Source organism: Corvus hawaiiensis, chromosome 18, assembly GCF_020740725.1.
Source record: "Corvus hawaiiensis isolate bCorHaw1 chromosome 18, bCorHaw1.pri.cur, whole genome shotgun sequence".
In the NCBI taxonomy this organism is placed as follows: domain Eukaryota; kingdom Metazoa; phylum Chordata; class Aves; order Passeriformes; family Corvidae; genus Corvus; species Corvus hawaiiensis.
Window position 1 is genome coordinate 8,295,045 of NC_063230.1, and position 17,973 is coordinate 8,313,017.

Consider the following 17,973-nt stretch of genomic DNA (forward strand, 5'->3'; position numbering starts at 1 on the left):
ACCATCTGAAATGTAAACTTGAGATGGGAGCCAGAGCAGTTAATTGTCGTCAGCCACAGAGCTGCCCAAGAGGGGAACTGCTGTAGGGGAACTGCTGTAGCCTCAGCACAGCCATTTGCAGGGCTGTGTCACCACCACGAGGAACACGAGCACCAGCACCTGTAAGATGGAAATTCTGTGCGTTTTTATTTTTGTGTGCGCACATGTACCCTCTCACACACATCCCCTTCTACAACCTCTGTGTCACTGAACAAGCTCTTGGTGGGCAACCAGATGACACAACACCTCTTTGCCCAGGTACAGAAATTAGCAATAGTTTTGGTGACACTTAAGGTGGGGGTGGAAAGCATGAAATTGAAAATTAAGTCTTTTTTACCATAGTCTGAGTTCCTGTTTCTTCAACACTGTAAAACTCTTAAGTCTTTGGTGGTGTGCACATTGTTGCTGTGCACACACACAACAGCTGCAGGTATTGTGTGAGCAAGGCCTGCACTAACCAGTGAGTCACTCCTTCTCCCCACGTCCCATGCTGAACACAGGGTGACACTTTCAGCTATTCATTGGGTTTTTAATAGAAAGTGGGATACGTCTGTATTTTTAACATGACACTTTGCTAATTAAAAAACAACCAACAAAAACACGACCATTGTTTTGCACCTTTAAAAGTGAACTTTTGGCCAAGAAAACACAATTCAAGCACTATCACTCTGATTTAAAGTGTCTCCACAGGCTCAGTGTTGAAGGGCTTTCTTCACAAAATCACAAATGATCAAATCGCTACATAAATTGCTATTTTTATCATAGCTGAAGTAATACATTGTTAGAAAAATGACCTCTTAAGTGCAGTACACCTGGACTAATGCACACTGTATAACACAGTTAAAAAAAATACTCTCCTGACTGAACCAAAACAAGATTACAAAGTGAAAGGCAAGGGTATGGGGGGTGGGTGGAGGGGTGTGTGTGGGGGTGCCTGGCTACATATACATACCAGTAACGTACATTTAAATATTAAAAAAAGAAAGCAAAGCATAATAAAGGTAAAAAGGACAAAGAACTAGTGTTAGTCTCCCTGGCTCAGTAACAAACTCTTAGCAAAAGGGCAGTGCTACTGTACCACAGCTCTGAAGGACCAGGGTCGAGAACAGCAGCTGCACCCACAATTTACCCCAGCAGCTTGGCTCTAAAATGGTATTAGACAATTACGTCAGCTGATCAATTTCTCCAGAATGATAAAGATGTAATTTACATTAAATTATTTAAAACCCCAAAACCAACCAGCAAGAAAAGAAGCCAGTCTCAAACCTTTTAAAGTAAAACTGGGGGTATGTGGGGACCTTAAAATATTTTGAAACCATGGAGCCTGCTGCATAAAAATAAAAATAAAAAAAAAAAACCAACAAAAAAATCCTTATGAAAAAGTCAGTTAAAATACTTGGTAACAGCAGCTTATGTTTGTGGTTCTGGCTTTTTGTTTGTGTTTTTTGGTTTTTTTTTTTTGGTTTTTTTTTTTTTTTTAAAAGATGTTTAAGTACAACACCCCCCAAGCCCCTGGTACTTGTCTAGAATATGACTGAATGAGAGGCATTTATGTAAAATTGCTCCTCCTAATGTCCCGCTCCATGGCACTAGGCTCGATTTTAACAAAGCAGAATAAGCCTTTTTTTGGTTTTTTTTAAGAATAATTTCTAAAAGAGGAGTCTCTCCCCCAGTGGAGAGCTATCGCACCAAATAATCCAACTTAGAGACATTAAAAGACATCCTGTTCAGAAAGCCCAGAGAAAAACTGTATTTTATCTGCCCATAATAAGTGGATGCCACTTTTTTTTTTAAACTTCTAAAAGAACAAAAATTTAATTAAAAAAATATATTACAAAAGGCACTACTGAGCTTGCAAAAGCATTAAGTGCAGTGTTTTAGGTTAGTACCAGTCACGAACCTATGAGGGTGCACAGTTTGTGTAGGAACAGTCACTGCCGTGTGAGCAGCCCCAGGGTCTGGAATGGCCCCGGGACTGGTGGGACCCTGGGGGAGGCCGGGCTGGCCCCTCCTGCCTCGCACCTGTGTTTGCTGAACTTGGTGCCCTTCCAGCCCTGCGAAGTGGCTCCAAGCTCTCACTCACCGTGTGGCACAGCCCTGCAGAGCTTCATTTTCTGATCAGATTTATCTTCTAACAGTAAATAGGTCTTCTTTCTTTCTTTTTCTTTTTTTTTTTTTTTTAACCTAGAGAGCTCTGTTTCTGGAAGCCTTTCATGCAACATTACAACTACTAGGCTTCATAAGGAAAACTCTCTGGAGTTTTGAAAAGCTTTCTTATTCTCAGCATCACGCTGTCAAAACAAGTCATTCTTACAGAAGGCTGAAGAATAAAATTATTGACTGCTGTAACAAAAACTCATTACCACGTCCACACTAGAGACATAGTAAAAGATTCCATAAAAATATTTTTAGTCCTTAGTCCTTGCTCTTTACAGTTGGGAAATAGCCAGCTCCTGGGCCACTGGCTACCATGCTAACATATTACAAACTAGACCATTAAGTTAAGGTATCTTGCTGGTAAATCTGCTGAGATTATTGCTGATGTGCTTTTGTGTAATAACTATTGAAATCTGCTAGTGTTAACAGCTTCTCTGGGGGAAATAAACAGCTAATTTTAAAGTTTTTTTCCTTAAATCTTCACACTACCACTTAAAGGAATCCCAGTAGTTTCTACAGTGCCCCGTTTCTAATGCACTTGGTAGATCATGGTGTCTGTAACAGCCTCAGAACAAGCAGAGCCTCAAGGGTCTCATGCAAATCTGTGCACACACACACACACGGACAGACAGGTGAGTGTGGGTGTGGGTATCAACTGCCCAGCCCAGCTGGCTGTAAACACTCTGCTTATGCACAGGGTTTCACATCCCTCCTCCACACTGCAAAGCATCCTTGCATTCCCAGGCAGGTTTTAGGCTTTTGACTCTGAGCATTGCCCCTGAAAGCAGGAGAACGTTTCACTTCCTGCCATCGATTTCCTCTCCCGTGTTCTATTTGCTGATGATGCGTTTCCTCGACTATCCAAGGTAAAGAAAGGCAGTTGAGGGCTGTGTGTTCATTACAATGAGGATAAGTAGTGACAGCAAATACCACCATTGCTAGGGGACAGTTCAGCCCACCGTGGTACTGGCAACAAGGGTTAATTCAGAGCTACTGGACAACTGCACTGTCACGAACTTCTTGCATGTCACCAGTAATAATCTACCTCGTATATGGCATTAAGACATATATTCCATTTTTTAAACATACAGTTGTCCTCAATTGAGGAAAAATAAATAGCCAAGTAAAACCTCATGTCACTTTAGTAACATTGTAGTTTTTCCTCCACTCTAACAATGAAAACAGCTCTCAAGTCCCAGGATGATGAGTTGTATTTTAGTGGGCAGGAGGCTCTGAGAAATAGCGCAGGACACAGGCGGGGCTGTAGCGCCCAGGGCTCCCAGGCTCTGGAGGGAACGAGGCGGCACTGCCGTGTTTTCCCGGACTTCCTGGTATGGGACTGTTTCTTCCTGAATTAGGATACACTGAAGCATTTGGAAGGCCAGCAGCAATGGTTTGGGACCGGAATCTTGCCTTCAGTGCTGGACTTGGCCAACTGAAAGAAACCAGAAGTTATTGTGCACTTTTTAAAGGAAACTGCAATAAAGAGAGCAGCACTTTAACTCAGAATCACTTTAGATCTCAGAACCAATGCACCAGCTGAGAAAAATCCTATCTGGTAAGAGACAGGCCTGGAAGACTGAAAGGAATAGGAAGAGCAGGAAATATTTTATGTAGACGTGTTGCCCCTATCAGGAAGACATCGTTTCTTTCAAAATGGCCAAGAAGACATACACTATCCTTCACATGAACAGTTCCTCTGAACTGGGGTAATAAAGACTAATAATAAAAACAGTAATAAAAAGATGCCTAAAGACATTAAATTCACCTTAACATGCCTCTGCACAACCTAAGGCAACACAGCATTCCTGCACTGCATCAACAACAGGGATAAATTAGAAACCAACAGCACAACTACCACTGAGTCCAGTGAAGGATCCAAGTACCCAATCAGTGAAGTGAGTCGTTGGCCAGGAGGAAAATACTCATGTCTGATTTGTCTGTGGAGACATGCTCAAGTTACTTGGAACAGCAGTGGAATGGAAGGAACATGACGGCAGCACCAGGAAACTCCTTATCAATAGACACCAGCCCAAAAGGCTTTGGTGATTAACTTCAGAAAACAGTTAATTCTGCTGAATATTTAAAATATGGGTTTGTGGGCAACACGACCTGAAATTCTGCTATTCAAGCTAAAAATGTATCCCAACTCCTGTGATTGAGTTTGCAGCAATACCTTTGCCTGTCAGATGAGGAGTAGGACTGCACCGTGTGTTTCCATTTGTAAATCATTGGGTATTTCTGGGGATCAATCTCTGCTCCTTCTATAGCTGCTAAGACATCACCATCCAGCTTCGAGGGCTGCTCCCTAGAATGGAAACAGAACTAGATGAAAAGAGAACGACGTATTTGTTCAGGCCATAAAACAATTCCAAAACACTTTCGTTTTTATATAAGCAAAGAGATTCCCTGTGCAAGTAAGAGTTTAGAAAAGCAATTCTTACCCAAGCAGGAATAACTTTATATTGTCATTTGTGGGTGAAGTCTTCAAAAGAAACTTCTGGGAAGAAAGTTCTTGACGTTGTTGTGCCTCCTTAGTCTGAATTCCAGATTCCCTGGACACTCTCTCCTTATCTAATGATATTTTGTGGTCTGTCCTTAACTTGGTCTCTCCAGGTTTTCCTGTAACTCTCGGCTCAGAAGAACTTGCCAGTGACGCTGCATAGCAGGTCTTGTCCAAAATTCCCTCATTCTCAGTTTTTTCAATGATTTTATGAGATACTCCTGCAACCTCTTGCTCTTGGAATGACAGGCTTTCAAATTCTGACATCAAATTGGAAACAGGTGACATGAGGCATTCTGACCCATCGTGCAGCTGCTTTCTGTCACTGATGATCCTTTCACTGGACACAGGACTGCAAAACCCATTTTTGCTGGAAGCAGCTCCCTTCTCATAGTGCCGGGGGTGAGCTGAGGTCTCTATGATGTTTCCTGCACACTCCATGGACAGGATATCACACTCAGCATCTCCAATGGCATCAATGCTGGGCTCCCTGGACACAAGAGAGGGGCTGATATTTCGTGCTGCATTTTGTCTGTTTTTAATTTCTTCTAAGCTCATGTCATCATCATCCTCATCTAAAAATGCTCCAACAGAAATGGAATTGCAGGACTTTTTACTTTTACCTGTAAATAATTTTAACAAGAGCAACACATAAAAAGACTTTAAACAGAATGTCAAGTACATAAACCAGGAACAAATACACAATCTTTATGCCTAATTCTATTTCCTGAAGATGTCTCTGAATTTATGTAAAGCATGAACTAACCTGACTAAAGCTACAAATCCAAAATGCACACATGGCCAGTAGTGGTCTAAGGTATAAAGGCTTTCCTTCGTTTTGCTTCTTGTGTCTTTCACAGTTGTAAAGAATTATTCTTTTATTTTTAAAAGTTATTTATTCCATATCTGTGGATTACAAAATTCTATACTTTAAGATGAATTCCCAAATGCTCTGAGTGAAAACATACTGCAGATAGAGGTTTTCTTATAGGGATTTCGTTTGGGGACTACACTCAAATAAAGTACTTCACATGAAAGATAAAGACTGCACTTCTACATTCACAGTGGCTCCTTTTTTGGCACTGTAATCAGACTGGACAAGAGATGAGTAACAGCAACCACAACAGGTGAACACTGCTTCCCCTGGGCACCAAGCTTTTCCTCTCCCTCTTCTCCCCAGGTAAAACCCATTGTTTGCAGCATTTGCCCTTCTCTTACCAGAGGGATGTGGACTTTTATATCTATTGCAGGTTTCATTTTCCCCTGTTTCTGGCTGAGCCTTTTCGCTCATTTCACAATGACTCAGGTACTCCTCTAGTTTTCGCAGCCCCTCCTGGGAAGACAGATCAACAAAACAGCCCAGAAATTCCCAGTATTCAACCCATGGGAACCCCAGTTCATGAGCTAACTCCCTGCAATAAATAAAATAAAACGAATCATTTGTGAAGACATAAATATTAGTTTGACAATAACTTTTCTGATCACATTTTAACAGCCAAACGTGCAACCAGGCAACACAATCCCACAACAATCAACAGTCTGCAAAAGCACAGACACATCCTTAGCAAAGTATCACCTCATCTGTTCTAGAGCATTTTTCACATTTAATCTACTATTTTAACAGCAGCATAAACATTGCTATCTTTAAGCTGATTGTATCTAGACATTAGATAGACAAGAATCGCCACCGATAGTGCATTCAACAGCTTTTTCTATTTGGGAATGGGAGAGGTAGGAGGAAGTGAGGGATTATTTTAAAGAATGAAATGCAGTCAGCTTTTAACGAAGTATTTTTTTCCGTATGTTGCTGACAGAAGGTATTTTAACTGCAAGGACACACCACACACACAGAGCTTTTATAAAGCAACACATTTGTATTAGGGTTATTTCATTCTGCTCCCTTTTAACAATCCCTCACTTTCACAGAACAAACAGGCTATGCATTATTTTAGATCTGCCAAATAAGGCAAGCAAATGTCTGTGAAAAGCATTCCATACATACCATCAATAATAGCTAAAATATCTTTATTGCCAAGGCTAAGAAAGCCAGGTCTCACATTTTAGCTATCTTGTTTACACAAAAATACAGTAAAAATCCAACTGCAAAACACTTCATTAAATATTTCTGCAGTAGCTTTTGCCCCAAGATATTGTGCAATAATAACTGTACTCTCAGCACAGTCTTTTGCTTTTACATGCTCTATTATTAATTTTTTATATTGACATCTTTTAGATACCTTCCAACTCTTTCAACACCTCTCTCCAGATCAGATTTCCTGACATTGTGAAAGAAGCCAGCTCTCTCTCGAGGTGGAGTCTTCCACAGCCTGCGAAATTCTTCAGCCTTTAAAAAACAGAAATAAATTAAAAAACCACCCCCCACAATATGAACTAACTCTGTGCTGGCTACATGTCTACCTACAGGTCTAGAAGATGTTCAGCTGTTTGCTGTCCACAGGTATTGCTCAACTCCAGCTATGAAGGATCTCACACTGGATCTAAAGTTACTCCTTTCACTACTGGTGGTTACTTTTATCTCTGAAGTGCTCATGAAAGAGAAGGACCCTAATGTACAACCATCTGAAAATCAACTGCATAGACACCACATCTGCCTGGTTTTAATTTGTGTGCAGCAGGAAACAGAAGTATCTTGTGATTTTGCCATGTCATTTTATTTAATTACAAATGCTTCCTGGTCATTGTTTTCTAGGATGCAAAGGGGATATTTTTATATGCACAGACTTGCTACAGTTATTAGAATAAATTCTTGCTGTCTATTTTGAATTTGGAATGCCTCAAGGGAAATTCTTTGCAAAATCCCACCCTTCTTGACTTTATATGACAAAGATCACAATGACTAAGAACTACATTCAGACATTAAAATACCTGTCAGCAATCAAAATTATGAACTGTTTACACTGTAGATAGTATTTTTCAGAGTATAAATGATATTTAAATTTCTGTCAGTTGAACAGAAAACTGATCAAGAACACTAAGAAGAAAAAGCACTAAGCATTTTGGTAGAACTGAGTCTTAAAGAATGCAACCATCAGATGACACAAAATCCTCCACTGCATTTATTCACTGTTTCTAAAGCTGTCGTACCTGCACCATGTTCATACTAAACAAATGAGTCAAACAAACACCAGTAAGTCTGGAATATATTTAACAGGTATCTAAGCATTCCTACTGAAAACTGAAGATTTTGCTTTTCCACTACAATCAATACATTTCCAAAACCATCCCAACACCTACTATTTGGTTGTCAATTTTTCCATCTAGAAAAATATATTAATGTTAATTCAACAAGCAGAGGTTAAACTGCTTCTAACATCCAGTGGCAACATCTAGAAATGAGATAAATTTATAGTTAAGATTTTTTTAAACTGATTCATAGCTGCCTTGAAAGGCTTTGCTTCAGGTTAGAAAGTTACAGTAATTATCTGTAAGAAATAAAGGCTTGCCAGAGGTGCTCTTTGAATAGATTCCAAGAGGAAAAAGAAAACAATATTCGACTGAACTTCTACTCTTATTTACACCACATTTCTGTTTTCGGCAATAAAAAAATATTTACAAGTTTCTGTGCTTCTCCGTGGAGAAAGATTCATCTCCTCAGCAAAGAGAAAGCCACAATCTGTGCCAGGAGCAAGCTACACCACACAAGGAACCCTGTGGGGATCTTCTTCATCCATAAAAAGAAGCATAGGCATTAGAGTCACATGAAGTTCTCTCCTTACCTTTGAGGGGCTCATGGGGCCTGCAAAAGCTCTTATGGACAACACTGGGTCTTTGGGGCTGCCAGGGTATTTAGACCAAGTTCTCTGGGGGCCGTCGTCCGTCTGATCGGGCGACCACGGCGCGCCAATGACCGGAGCTGAGGAATTGTCTTCTGCTCTCAGGAGAGGTACATAATAGCGACCTAAAAGAAATCATACAAAGCTTTCTCATTAAGTTTATGTTACATCAGCCTGCTGCTTCTTCCTGGACCATCAGTGCACCTGTACACTGAACCATCTGACTTTACTTCACGAGTAAAACTCCTTGTAATTCAAACTAACTGCTTTAGTGATTACAGATCACATTTTAGTGCAGGTTCCCTTCTCTTTCAAACACAAAACCACCTGCAATGATTCATAGAGCCCTTCCCTCAAGGTCTTTAACAAATTTCACAGCCTCCTTTTGCAAATGCTTCAACACACACATGACAAAACAGAGAAAGTTCTATGTCAAGGAAACTACAAAATTACAGGACTCCCCAGCATGTCAGATACACCTCTTGCCCTGCAAAGGGTTTTTGTTTCTTTTAGATTAAACACTCTGCTCCAGGCTTGCTGAATCAGGGCCTTGCCTACGTTACACAGCCATGAGGGCAACCTTGTGATGCATATATTAACAGTTCTGACTGTAATTTAAAAGACAAAAAGTTTTCTGTCCCTGATCAGTTTTAGAGTTTCCCTTTGGTTTTTACAGCACTGTACAGCAGCATCACTTAGGAACTGAAATGCTACAGAAAGCAAACAGAATAGAAGACAGTGAAGAGCCAAAATACACGCCTGACACAGTACAAAATTCTGCATACAGACCTTTCAAGTACTCTCTTAGCTTTTCTTTCAGTTCTGCAGATTTATTCTTGCTTCTTTCACAAACTACCTGTAAATACAATTTTAATTGTTAGTACAGCCTAAGAACTTCAGTTCCAAATCAACTCCAATGTGTCTTCTTCCTGAACAATCACATTACTGGCCCCTACTCATCTCACCCAGTACTTTCAATTCATAGTAGTGCAACTAAAATACATCCAACTCCATACAGTGAAAACTTTTCCACAGACACAATCAGCATAAAATATTTTTAATATTATACAGAATTTACTCTTTAATCATGACACTAGCACCTTACTACAAACCTTCTATCTATATTAGTCAGTAATGTTTGAATATGAAAAATACTGATCAGGATAACATTTTTGGGTTTGCTGTGGACATGGAGAGACTTACTTCTGCTGGAGTTTGATCATATTTGTTTCTTGGATTTTTTACAATGGCTGGGTGTGAGGTAAGCACATTAACAACATCCAAATTCCCAAACTTGCAGGCAAAATGCAATGGAGTATCAAACCACTGCAGTGGGAAAAAGGGAAAAATTCACATGCACTTAGAAAGATGATAAAGTCAGTACCACACATTTAATTTTGAGACTGAGGAAAGTAAATACGTGTCATGACTAATTATCCCAGCTCTTAACAAATATTCTCCCACCATAGTGCAGAATAATGACTACCAAAACCCACAGAACTAATGGACAGCTCCCCTTCTGTTCTCTGTCAGTCTCCCTTACACATCATTAACCCCTTCCAGTTGTTTCCATAATAATAAAATAATAATAAAAAAATAATAATAACAATAATAACCAGGTAGCCCCCCCCCAATCTTACCATTTTATCTGGAGTGTTCAGGTAAAGGTCAACAATATATTGGATGCGTTTCTTCAACATGACATCATTATCATCTGGGTACATCAGCCGCATAAATTCTGGATTTTCCAGAGTGTCCAGCAATAACTGGCAGATAGCAGGCTGATTCTCCTTGGCAGCAACATGCATGACATTGTACCTACACCCTTCCTGGAAAAGAAAGACCAACATTAGAATGAACCCCAATCTAAACAGCTCTCTTACACCTATCGATGTAACTGATTTAACTGTGAAAATACAAGGGTTCCCACACTGAGTGTTATACTAATATTTTTGTAAAGCCTTCTCTTTACACCCACATTATTCTTATAATTAATGAAATTATTCTTATACTCAGCTATAGTCTTCATTCCAGGAAAGAATGTGGCAAAAAAGGTATAATAAAATATCAAGCAATAAAGGGAGGTAGGAAGTTCAGTTTATAAGAGGAGCAGGAAAATGGGTGTAGATAGATATAAAACATTCAAACGCTTTGCTGTATGACAAAAAATTTCAACAGCTCCACAAAGCTGGTCTGATACAAGTTGAAGTAAGATTGTCAGTGTTTGCTAAATGGCACCTTATACATGGTTTTAGAATTTAATAGGGGTGCTTAGGTAAGCAATGCTGTAGGAACACCTAATTACAGCTTAGGCCCTACCCTGGTCTTTACAATTAGTCTGTTTTTAAAAAGATTCCAATTATTTGGAGGAGACCAAAGAATAAAAAGACAAGACTATTCTTGCACTACTGAATAAAACTATTCTTCCCTGAAGAACTGCACACTCAGTTCCTTTAGCTCCGCTGGAGCTAAGGAGCTCTCAGGGTGACTCACAGAGAAGTGCCCCAGCTGCTGTCAATAAACACTGAGAAACCCTGAGCTGGGTGGAACAAGGTGTCTTGAAGGAGGAGCTGGAAACATCATTCCTTCCACTTCTGCTTTCAGGCCCCAAAACTAAACCAGAACCTGGATTTCCTGTTTCCTTGCTGTTTTTTTACCTGTACGATCGTAGGGTTGTCTCCTGACCCGATCAGGTAACGAGGGTTACTCCAAATAAGTTCTGAAAATGTTGCTGTGTCTCCTTTCTCGACAGCTTTCCGAAGCTTAGCTGTGAGATCCTGAGTCCGTGGACTTTTGTAGCTGTTGGCTCTCTCCTTATTCACAGTCTCACTCTCAGGGGAGCACAAGCCATCTATCAAAACACAAACCACTCCTTTCTAGATACATTCTTTCCAGTGATCACCATTTTCACATGCTAGCCATGGAAATTATGCTTTTCATCTAAACCATGTATTAATTTTGCATCTTTAATATACAGGAGTAAGGAAACTAAACTCAATAACAAGACATTTAAATACACCAGTAATTAGTAATAGGGAGGGAGAGGAAAATGATTAATCATCTTGTAAAACCATTTCAGACTTTAATAGGGACTGGTAAACTTTGTAATTACCAGTCTGCTCCCATCCAAACTTAAAAGCAAAATTCAGCAAGAAACAACAATTTTCTGATTATTAAAATTGCTTCTGCAGTTCTGTGACTCCTGAATCCCTTTAATCTAGCAGCTGGGACACTGTGAAATATGATCAGTGCTTAACATTTTATTTTTGAACTTAAAAATTTACTTAACAATTGAGTACAGTTTTAATATACTGTGCAATTTTATCAGCTTCTTACTAAACCTGAATATCCTGAAGTCCATGAGCAAAATCAAATCCTAACAAATATGACCATGGACTACTAAGCAGGGTATCCATGCAGACCATTACCTACATTACAGCCTTAAAAAAGTAACAATGCTATTTTACATTTAAAACATTTTCCACATTTTAAACATTTTTACACTTAAAGTAAAAGTTCTTTTAAACTTCAGTTCATTCAATGCTCCACCCTTGGAATTTTTTCTGTTATTAGTATATTGATAAGGCAGCTGTTGCTTGTTCTCTCACCAAAAATAAAAAAAAAAAATAACGCTGTCTATTGCAACTACTGTACATAGATGAAGTTCCCCACTTACCTCTGCTAAATGATCCCATTTTCACTGGAGACAAACATAAAGAGGACTTGCCTGGAGATGGGAAATAATCACAGATTCCCTTAGCAAATTTCTCAGCATCCTCTCTTTTTGTAAAAGCTTTAAAACGGGAACCCTTAATCATCTTAACAGCCTGGAGAGCTTCCTTCCTATCTTCATACACATGTATTCTCTCTGCAACAAAGAACAAACAAAACTACGTTATTTCAACAATCTCAGATTTCAACTCCTAGAAGAAGATTACAGAATTCCTAGACTATCATTCCAGCTTTGGTCTCAGACTGTTTCTCTTCCACACATGGCATAAGGATCAAAAGTCCTTTTAAATCCTGTCTCCTGGAAACTGAGTAGGAGCCTCCCACACGCTGCAGGTAATGTCAGGTGAGACATGTACAGGGCTCAGCCATTTCTATCAATCAATACCTGAGCACTCCCTTTAATGGACAGGCCAGCTTCAACAAGCATTTCACTTCCAGATGGGAAAGCAAACTCACAGCTTATTCACCCTGCATTACTTTTGATGTTCTCTTGTTCAGAAAGACCGAATTTGTAAGTGATCCACTATCACAACTTTAAGATCTTTACAGAGAACCTTAGATAATAAACAAATTTTTCTCCTTCTCCTTTTAATGATATTGCTCAGATAAGGGTATCTTAATGTACTTTTTCTTAGTAAGAATTCTTACTACTGTCTCACAGTAAATGATCCTCTGTGCACTACTCTACTGCCAGAAACAGAAAAAGTGAAAACTTTTAGAACAGATCATTAAAGCTTCAACTGATGACAGTATAAATATTCTTTTGATTGTTTATTTAGAGGATTGCTTTTTATTCTTGAGAGGGATTAAAGGCACAGAAGGGGTCCAAGAGTAGCAACAGGAAATCATTTTCTTCATCTGAGCTACATCAGGTAGAGGATCTTCATGTGCAGGAACTATAATGGCAGAACACCTGGGATGTCTTATAACTGTGTTGCTTTGCCTCAGAAAATCAAATAAATACTATTTACAGGAACAAAGAAATACTTCAAGCAATGCTTACATACTAATGCAGTGGTGTTTGTAACACCTGCTACATAAACGAGGTCTGCTCAGACACAACTGTAAAATAAATGCCTGTCATTGGAAATAAGGGCAGTGAGTATTTACCATTCCTTGCCAATATGTCATCATAAACTGGGCAAACACCATAGAATAGTGGAGGATCTCTGGACGGTGTCTGAGCAGCGATTTGTGAATCAGCACCACAGGCCGGAGCTGCACAGTTCACGTGTGTCACAGCATCTTCCTCTGGAGGGTTCAGACCCACACAGTACCCAAAGTCTGCCTCCTCAGAAGCGCTTCCATGGCTGTTGTGATTCACTGGGACATTTCCAGCAGTCTCCTCTGGCACAGCAGACCCTTCTTCCTCCAGGGTTCCTTGCTGCTCCAACAGTGCCTGAGCCAATTTTTTTTCAAAAATAAACCTTGTAGTTGCAGTAATGGGCCCACATTTCAGTCCTGCTCTCATAATCTCTTCTCTAAGCTCATCATGGCTCAGCTTCTTCAATCGGGATAATATAGTATCCATTGTAATTTCACCTACAGGAAAGGCAGAAAAGGAGATGTAACAAACACAACTTTTCTCCTGCTATTTAAATGGTATATTAAAGCCAAGGAAAAAAGTGCCTCTTAACAATTTCTTGGAATTCTGAAGAGATTCTTGCAGTGCAGAGAAGACAAAATATTTTTCAATTCAATGTGTTAGGCATGTTTTTAAGCTACCAGACCTACACCAAGTTTATTTCCTCCTCTCTCAACTACTTAAAAGAATATTTACAGCTTACATTTTATTCTTGTTCATCCTTTTTCAATTTCTTCTGCAGTGAAAATTCAATCCAGAGCATTTAATCATTAAAGTTTATGACAGGCTGAGAAATATTTGATTCCTGACAAGAAAGGCACAGTCTGTGTGTGCACTGCAATACATGGACATGAGCACTAGTCAGCCCCAAGGAAAGGGGCTGCACCTCCAGCTAAAGGCACAGAACTATTTCTAGTATTTCCTTAGGACTTTCCTTAGACAGAAGCCTAAGGCACAGTGCAGCAACCAGGGCAGGCTTTCTCTGGCTGTGATGAAAGGCTGGAAATATGTACACAACATGTTGTTTCCCAGGCCTGTTTCGAAAGCAAACAGCCAGAAAACAAAAACAACTCATCTTCAGATCTCCCTCTCCAACAAGAAACTGGAGCTGGGAGAATTTCTCCATTTCCAAAGGAATATCCTTCTCTCTGCTAGGATCCAATTCCCTCAGCTCACATCCCTCCATGTAATCCACACTGACAGCTTCCACACTGGTCAGCGAGAAGATACTAAAACCAAACTGATGCCAACACAAATTCCTTGCTGTGAAAAATACAACTGAAAAATACAGGATCTGGGTAGCTCAAGAATGTACAAAGCTTTCACATTACTTCATCAGGTACTGCAACCATGTACCTCCACAGAGGCTGTGACTCTCCTGGCACACACTGCTCAGGAAGGGAAGCTCCAGACAGAAATGATTCAGCTGGGCTGTTCCCTCAGCTTGCCTTCACTCATGCCTTACACTGCCCCTTCCTCCACTGCTGAGCCATTTCATGGGTTCTACTGCTTTGGACAGGGGTGTATGGCAGTTCTAGTACTTTCTTTTCAATTTTGGGTTTCATCCTCACATAATGAAATTTAAGACTACTTTTCATATAGTCAAAAAACCCAAATGCACACAGTTAAGTTTTTGTCATTTCCAGCCACAGTCAATATAGAGCCAAGTAAAAGTTTCACTGCAATCTGATTCAGAACAAACACATTCCTAGTATCAGGAAATCCTATGAAAATGTACTTAATGCCAAACTTAAACAGTCTTTCAATTATTACAAGTCAACAGTCATGTGAGTTTGAGGGTTGTTTCCTTGGAGGGACATTTCCTTTGAGAGCTGTCTCTTTTTTATGAATGTCTTATTTTGAATGTCTGTGCTTAGAGAGCAAAACTCAGCCCCTCAACATTTCACAAGTATTAAATGGAACCTCGGTGAAACAATGGGAAATGAGAGTATTTCCAAGTCCAAAAACCCACCAAACAGCAGCAGAGCCACAGCTGATGCTGCTGAGCCACTTCCCCAAAGTATTGTAGTTCCCTTGAGATTCCTGAGCCTCCAAGCAACCTCACTGTTTCGATTATCTGACTTGCCCACAAGATTGCAAAGACAGATGTGAAAGATCCTCTCACTTGTTTTCAATCCTTAATCACCTGTTTTTTTAAATAAATTTGATACCAATGTGTTTTAATCAAGGGATGCACCCCTAAGGGCAATTAAAATATCCAAACTTGCTATTCTAAGGATTTTCCTTTTGAGACTGAGTAACTGTAAAATCACAAGAAAGATGAAAACTCAGGGGTGAGAAAGTTCATTGCAAAAACACCTCAATGAAAACACTTTGAAGAGTCAACATAATGCCTTAAAGAATTAACTGAGAACTGCTCCTATTTTTAGGGCTCAGAACTAGCACAATGATTCGGCAGAAGAGCAGACTTGTACATATATATAATTCATGTATGGAGAGCAGACAGGAACACACAAAAATCCTTCCTCCCTTGTGGTTAAGAAAAAAATGCCATGAAGGAGTGATTTCTCTGGTTTCCTATGTTTTGACAGAACATGGTACCTAAAACTTAGTGGTCAAAATTTTGTCTATTTAAAAAAAAAAATTTATTTATTTTGTGTGCCTATTACAACTCTGGCATGACTAAATCAAAATGAGATGGCAAAGCAGATCAACAGTGAAGAATCAGGTTTAAGATCTGCTGTTAGGATGAAGAGTTTTCTACAGTGAGTTTGGCGTGGAAATAGGGAAAACACTGTTGGAATGAAAAAACAGAACTCTCACTAAATATTTGTGTTCTGACAATAAGATTTCAGCTAGCTTAGATAAGCATTACTGGTTTTTAACTTCATCACCTATTTTAATCGGTCCAAAACAAAAGGTGTGACTTGCAAACCTGAGAAACAGCAACTGCCTGGTTTGAGACAATACTTCAACCGTTTGTTACATGCAGGTGCAAAAGGAGATTATTTGAGCCGTAAAATGTATTATATAACTACAAATGATCCAGAGCACAGCCAGCACTGACGTTGCCACCTCTTCCAGTTCGGCATGTAAGGCCTTGCAAGTTACCTCTGCAAACGTGAGTAACTGCTTTAACAACAACTACATGTTTGAAGGTTCTTCCATATCAATCAAAACCTGGAAGAATGGGCAAAAATTCTATTTTCCCTTGTCTTGCTGGATCAGTAAGAAACAGGAGAATCTGCTCTGAAAAAATATTAAGACTAGACCCATGACAGAATGAATGACTGACTTCTAAGGATGGCAGTATTAACTCTACTATTCTCATTAAATCCTTCAATAAATGAGTAATGTAAGAAAATGGGCCTGGGTTTGTTGTTGTTGGGCTTTTTTTCTTTTTTGGAGGCAGGAATGGAGAGTCACATCCTGTCTTTGGTTGTACTTGGCTGATAGGATTTGCATGTTACAGCAACCGTGGCTTTGCGATCGGGTGATTTGTCTGTACCGCCTGTGGCTAAATGAGCCACCACTTAACGAACTACGTGGCTGAAAGGGAAGGTTTGCAAAGCAAACTTGAAATAAGCCACGGGAAAAGAAGAAAGAGAAGGGAAAAGGTGGCAACTTCTCAGGAAGGAGAAACGCACACCTACGTCTAGACCCGGAGCGGGCGGGCAGGGCGCGGGAGGGGACGCGGGAAGCAGGGACAGGGCCGCAGGAGCGGGGCCGGGGCGGGGCGGGCGGAGCTGACTCTGCCGCCGAGCCGGAGACGGCGGGGCCCGGCCGTGACAAAGCGGGAAGGGGAGCGGGGCGGCGGGGCCGGGCCCGGCGGGGCCCGCAGGCGCTGGGGCCGCGCAGAGGCGAGAAGGGCCGCGCGGCCTCCCCGGGCGGTGCCCGGTGCCCTCTCCCGGCCCTCCCGCGGGGCGAGGGGCAGCGCCACCCCCCGCCAGCCTCCCCCGGCGAGGTCTCTCACCTGGGCGGCTCCCGCTGCAGCGCCGGCTCCCCGCGGCGAGCGGCGCCGGGACGGAGCGGGGAGCCGGGCAGGCGATGGGGGTCGGGGAGGAGATGGCGGCCGCCGCCGCCGCCCGGCGGCCGCCCGGCCTTCTGTCCCGTAGCCGCAGCAGCCAACCCACGGCGCCGATGACGGCGCAGGCGGCCAGGAGCTCCCAGCACGGCCATCGGCCCCAGCCGGCTCCCCACAGCGACTCCCAGCCCCCGGCGGCCCCGACCCACCGCTCCATGCCCGGCCCGCGGCCCGCCCGCCGCGCGCCGGCTGCGCCCGCACGCCCTCAGGGACGGTACCTCCGCGGCCTCGCGGCTTCCGCCTCCTCCGCCCCGCGCCCGCCCCGCGCCCGCCCCCCGACAGACGCAGCAGCGGCTCCGCCCGGCGCTGACGGAGCTTCGCCGCCTCCCTGGGCCTCGCCGTGACTGCGGCTCCGCTCGGCCGCCGCTCCCGGCAGCGGGGAAGGGCGGGGGGAGGCCGAGGGGAGCGCGGCGCCGCTGCTGCGGCGGAACACGCGGCGGAGCTCCGCGCATCAGCCGCGGCTGCGGGCCGGGCGGGCGGCGAGGGCGCTGCCCAATGCCGGGACAGGCAGGCAGGGTTTGAACTGCACCCGGCCAGCGCACGGTTTGCCATCAGCCCCGGGGACAGGGAACGCACAGGCACGTCGAGAGGCCTCTTTCGAAAGGTTCCGTCCGGGTAT

At 42.1% G+C, this 17,973-nt stretch overlaps 1 protein-coding gene across 1 annotated transcript; it reads right to left on the reverse strand.

The window, feature by feature from the left end:
• Positions 1-547: 547 nt before the first annotated feature.
• ANKLE2 (ankyrin repeat and LEM domain containing 2) lies at positions 548-17,511 on the reverse strand. The gene is made up of 13 exons (XM_048322428.1): positions 17,244-17,511; positions 13,336-13,767; positions 12,170-12,361; positions 11,151-11,344; positions 10,134-10,322; positions 9,697-9,819; positions 9,283-9,349; positions 8,437-8,618; positions 6,937-7,043; positions 5,918-6,111; positions 4,641-5,322; positions 4,373-4,504; positions 548-3,631 (listed from the first exon to the last, which is right to left on the reverse strand). The coding sequence occupies exons 1-13, from the start codon at positions 17,509-17,511 to the stop codon at positions 3,412-3,414; spliced, it is 2,982 nt and encodes a 993-aa protein (XP_048178385.1). The 3' UTR covers positions 548-3,411.
• Between the last annotated feature and the right edge of the window lie 462 nt (positions 17,512-17,973).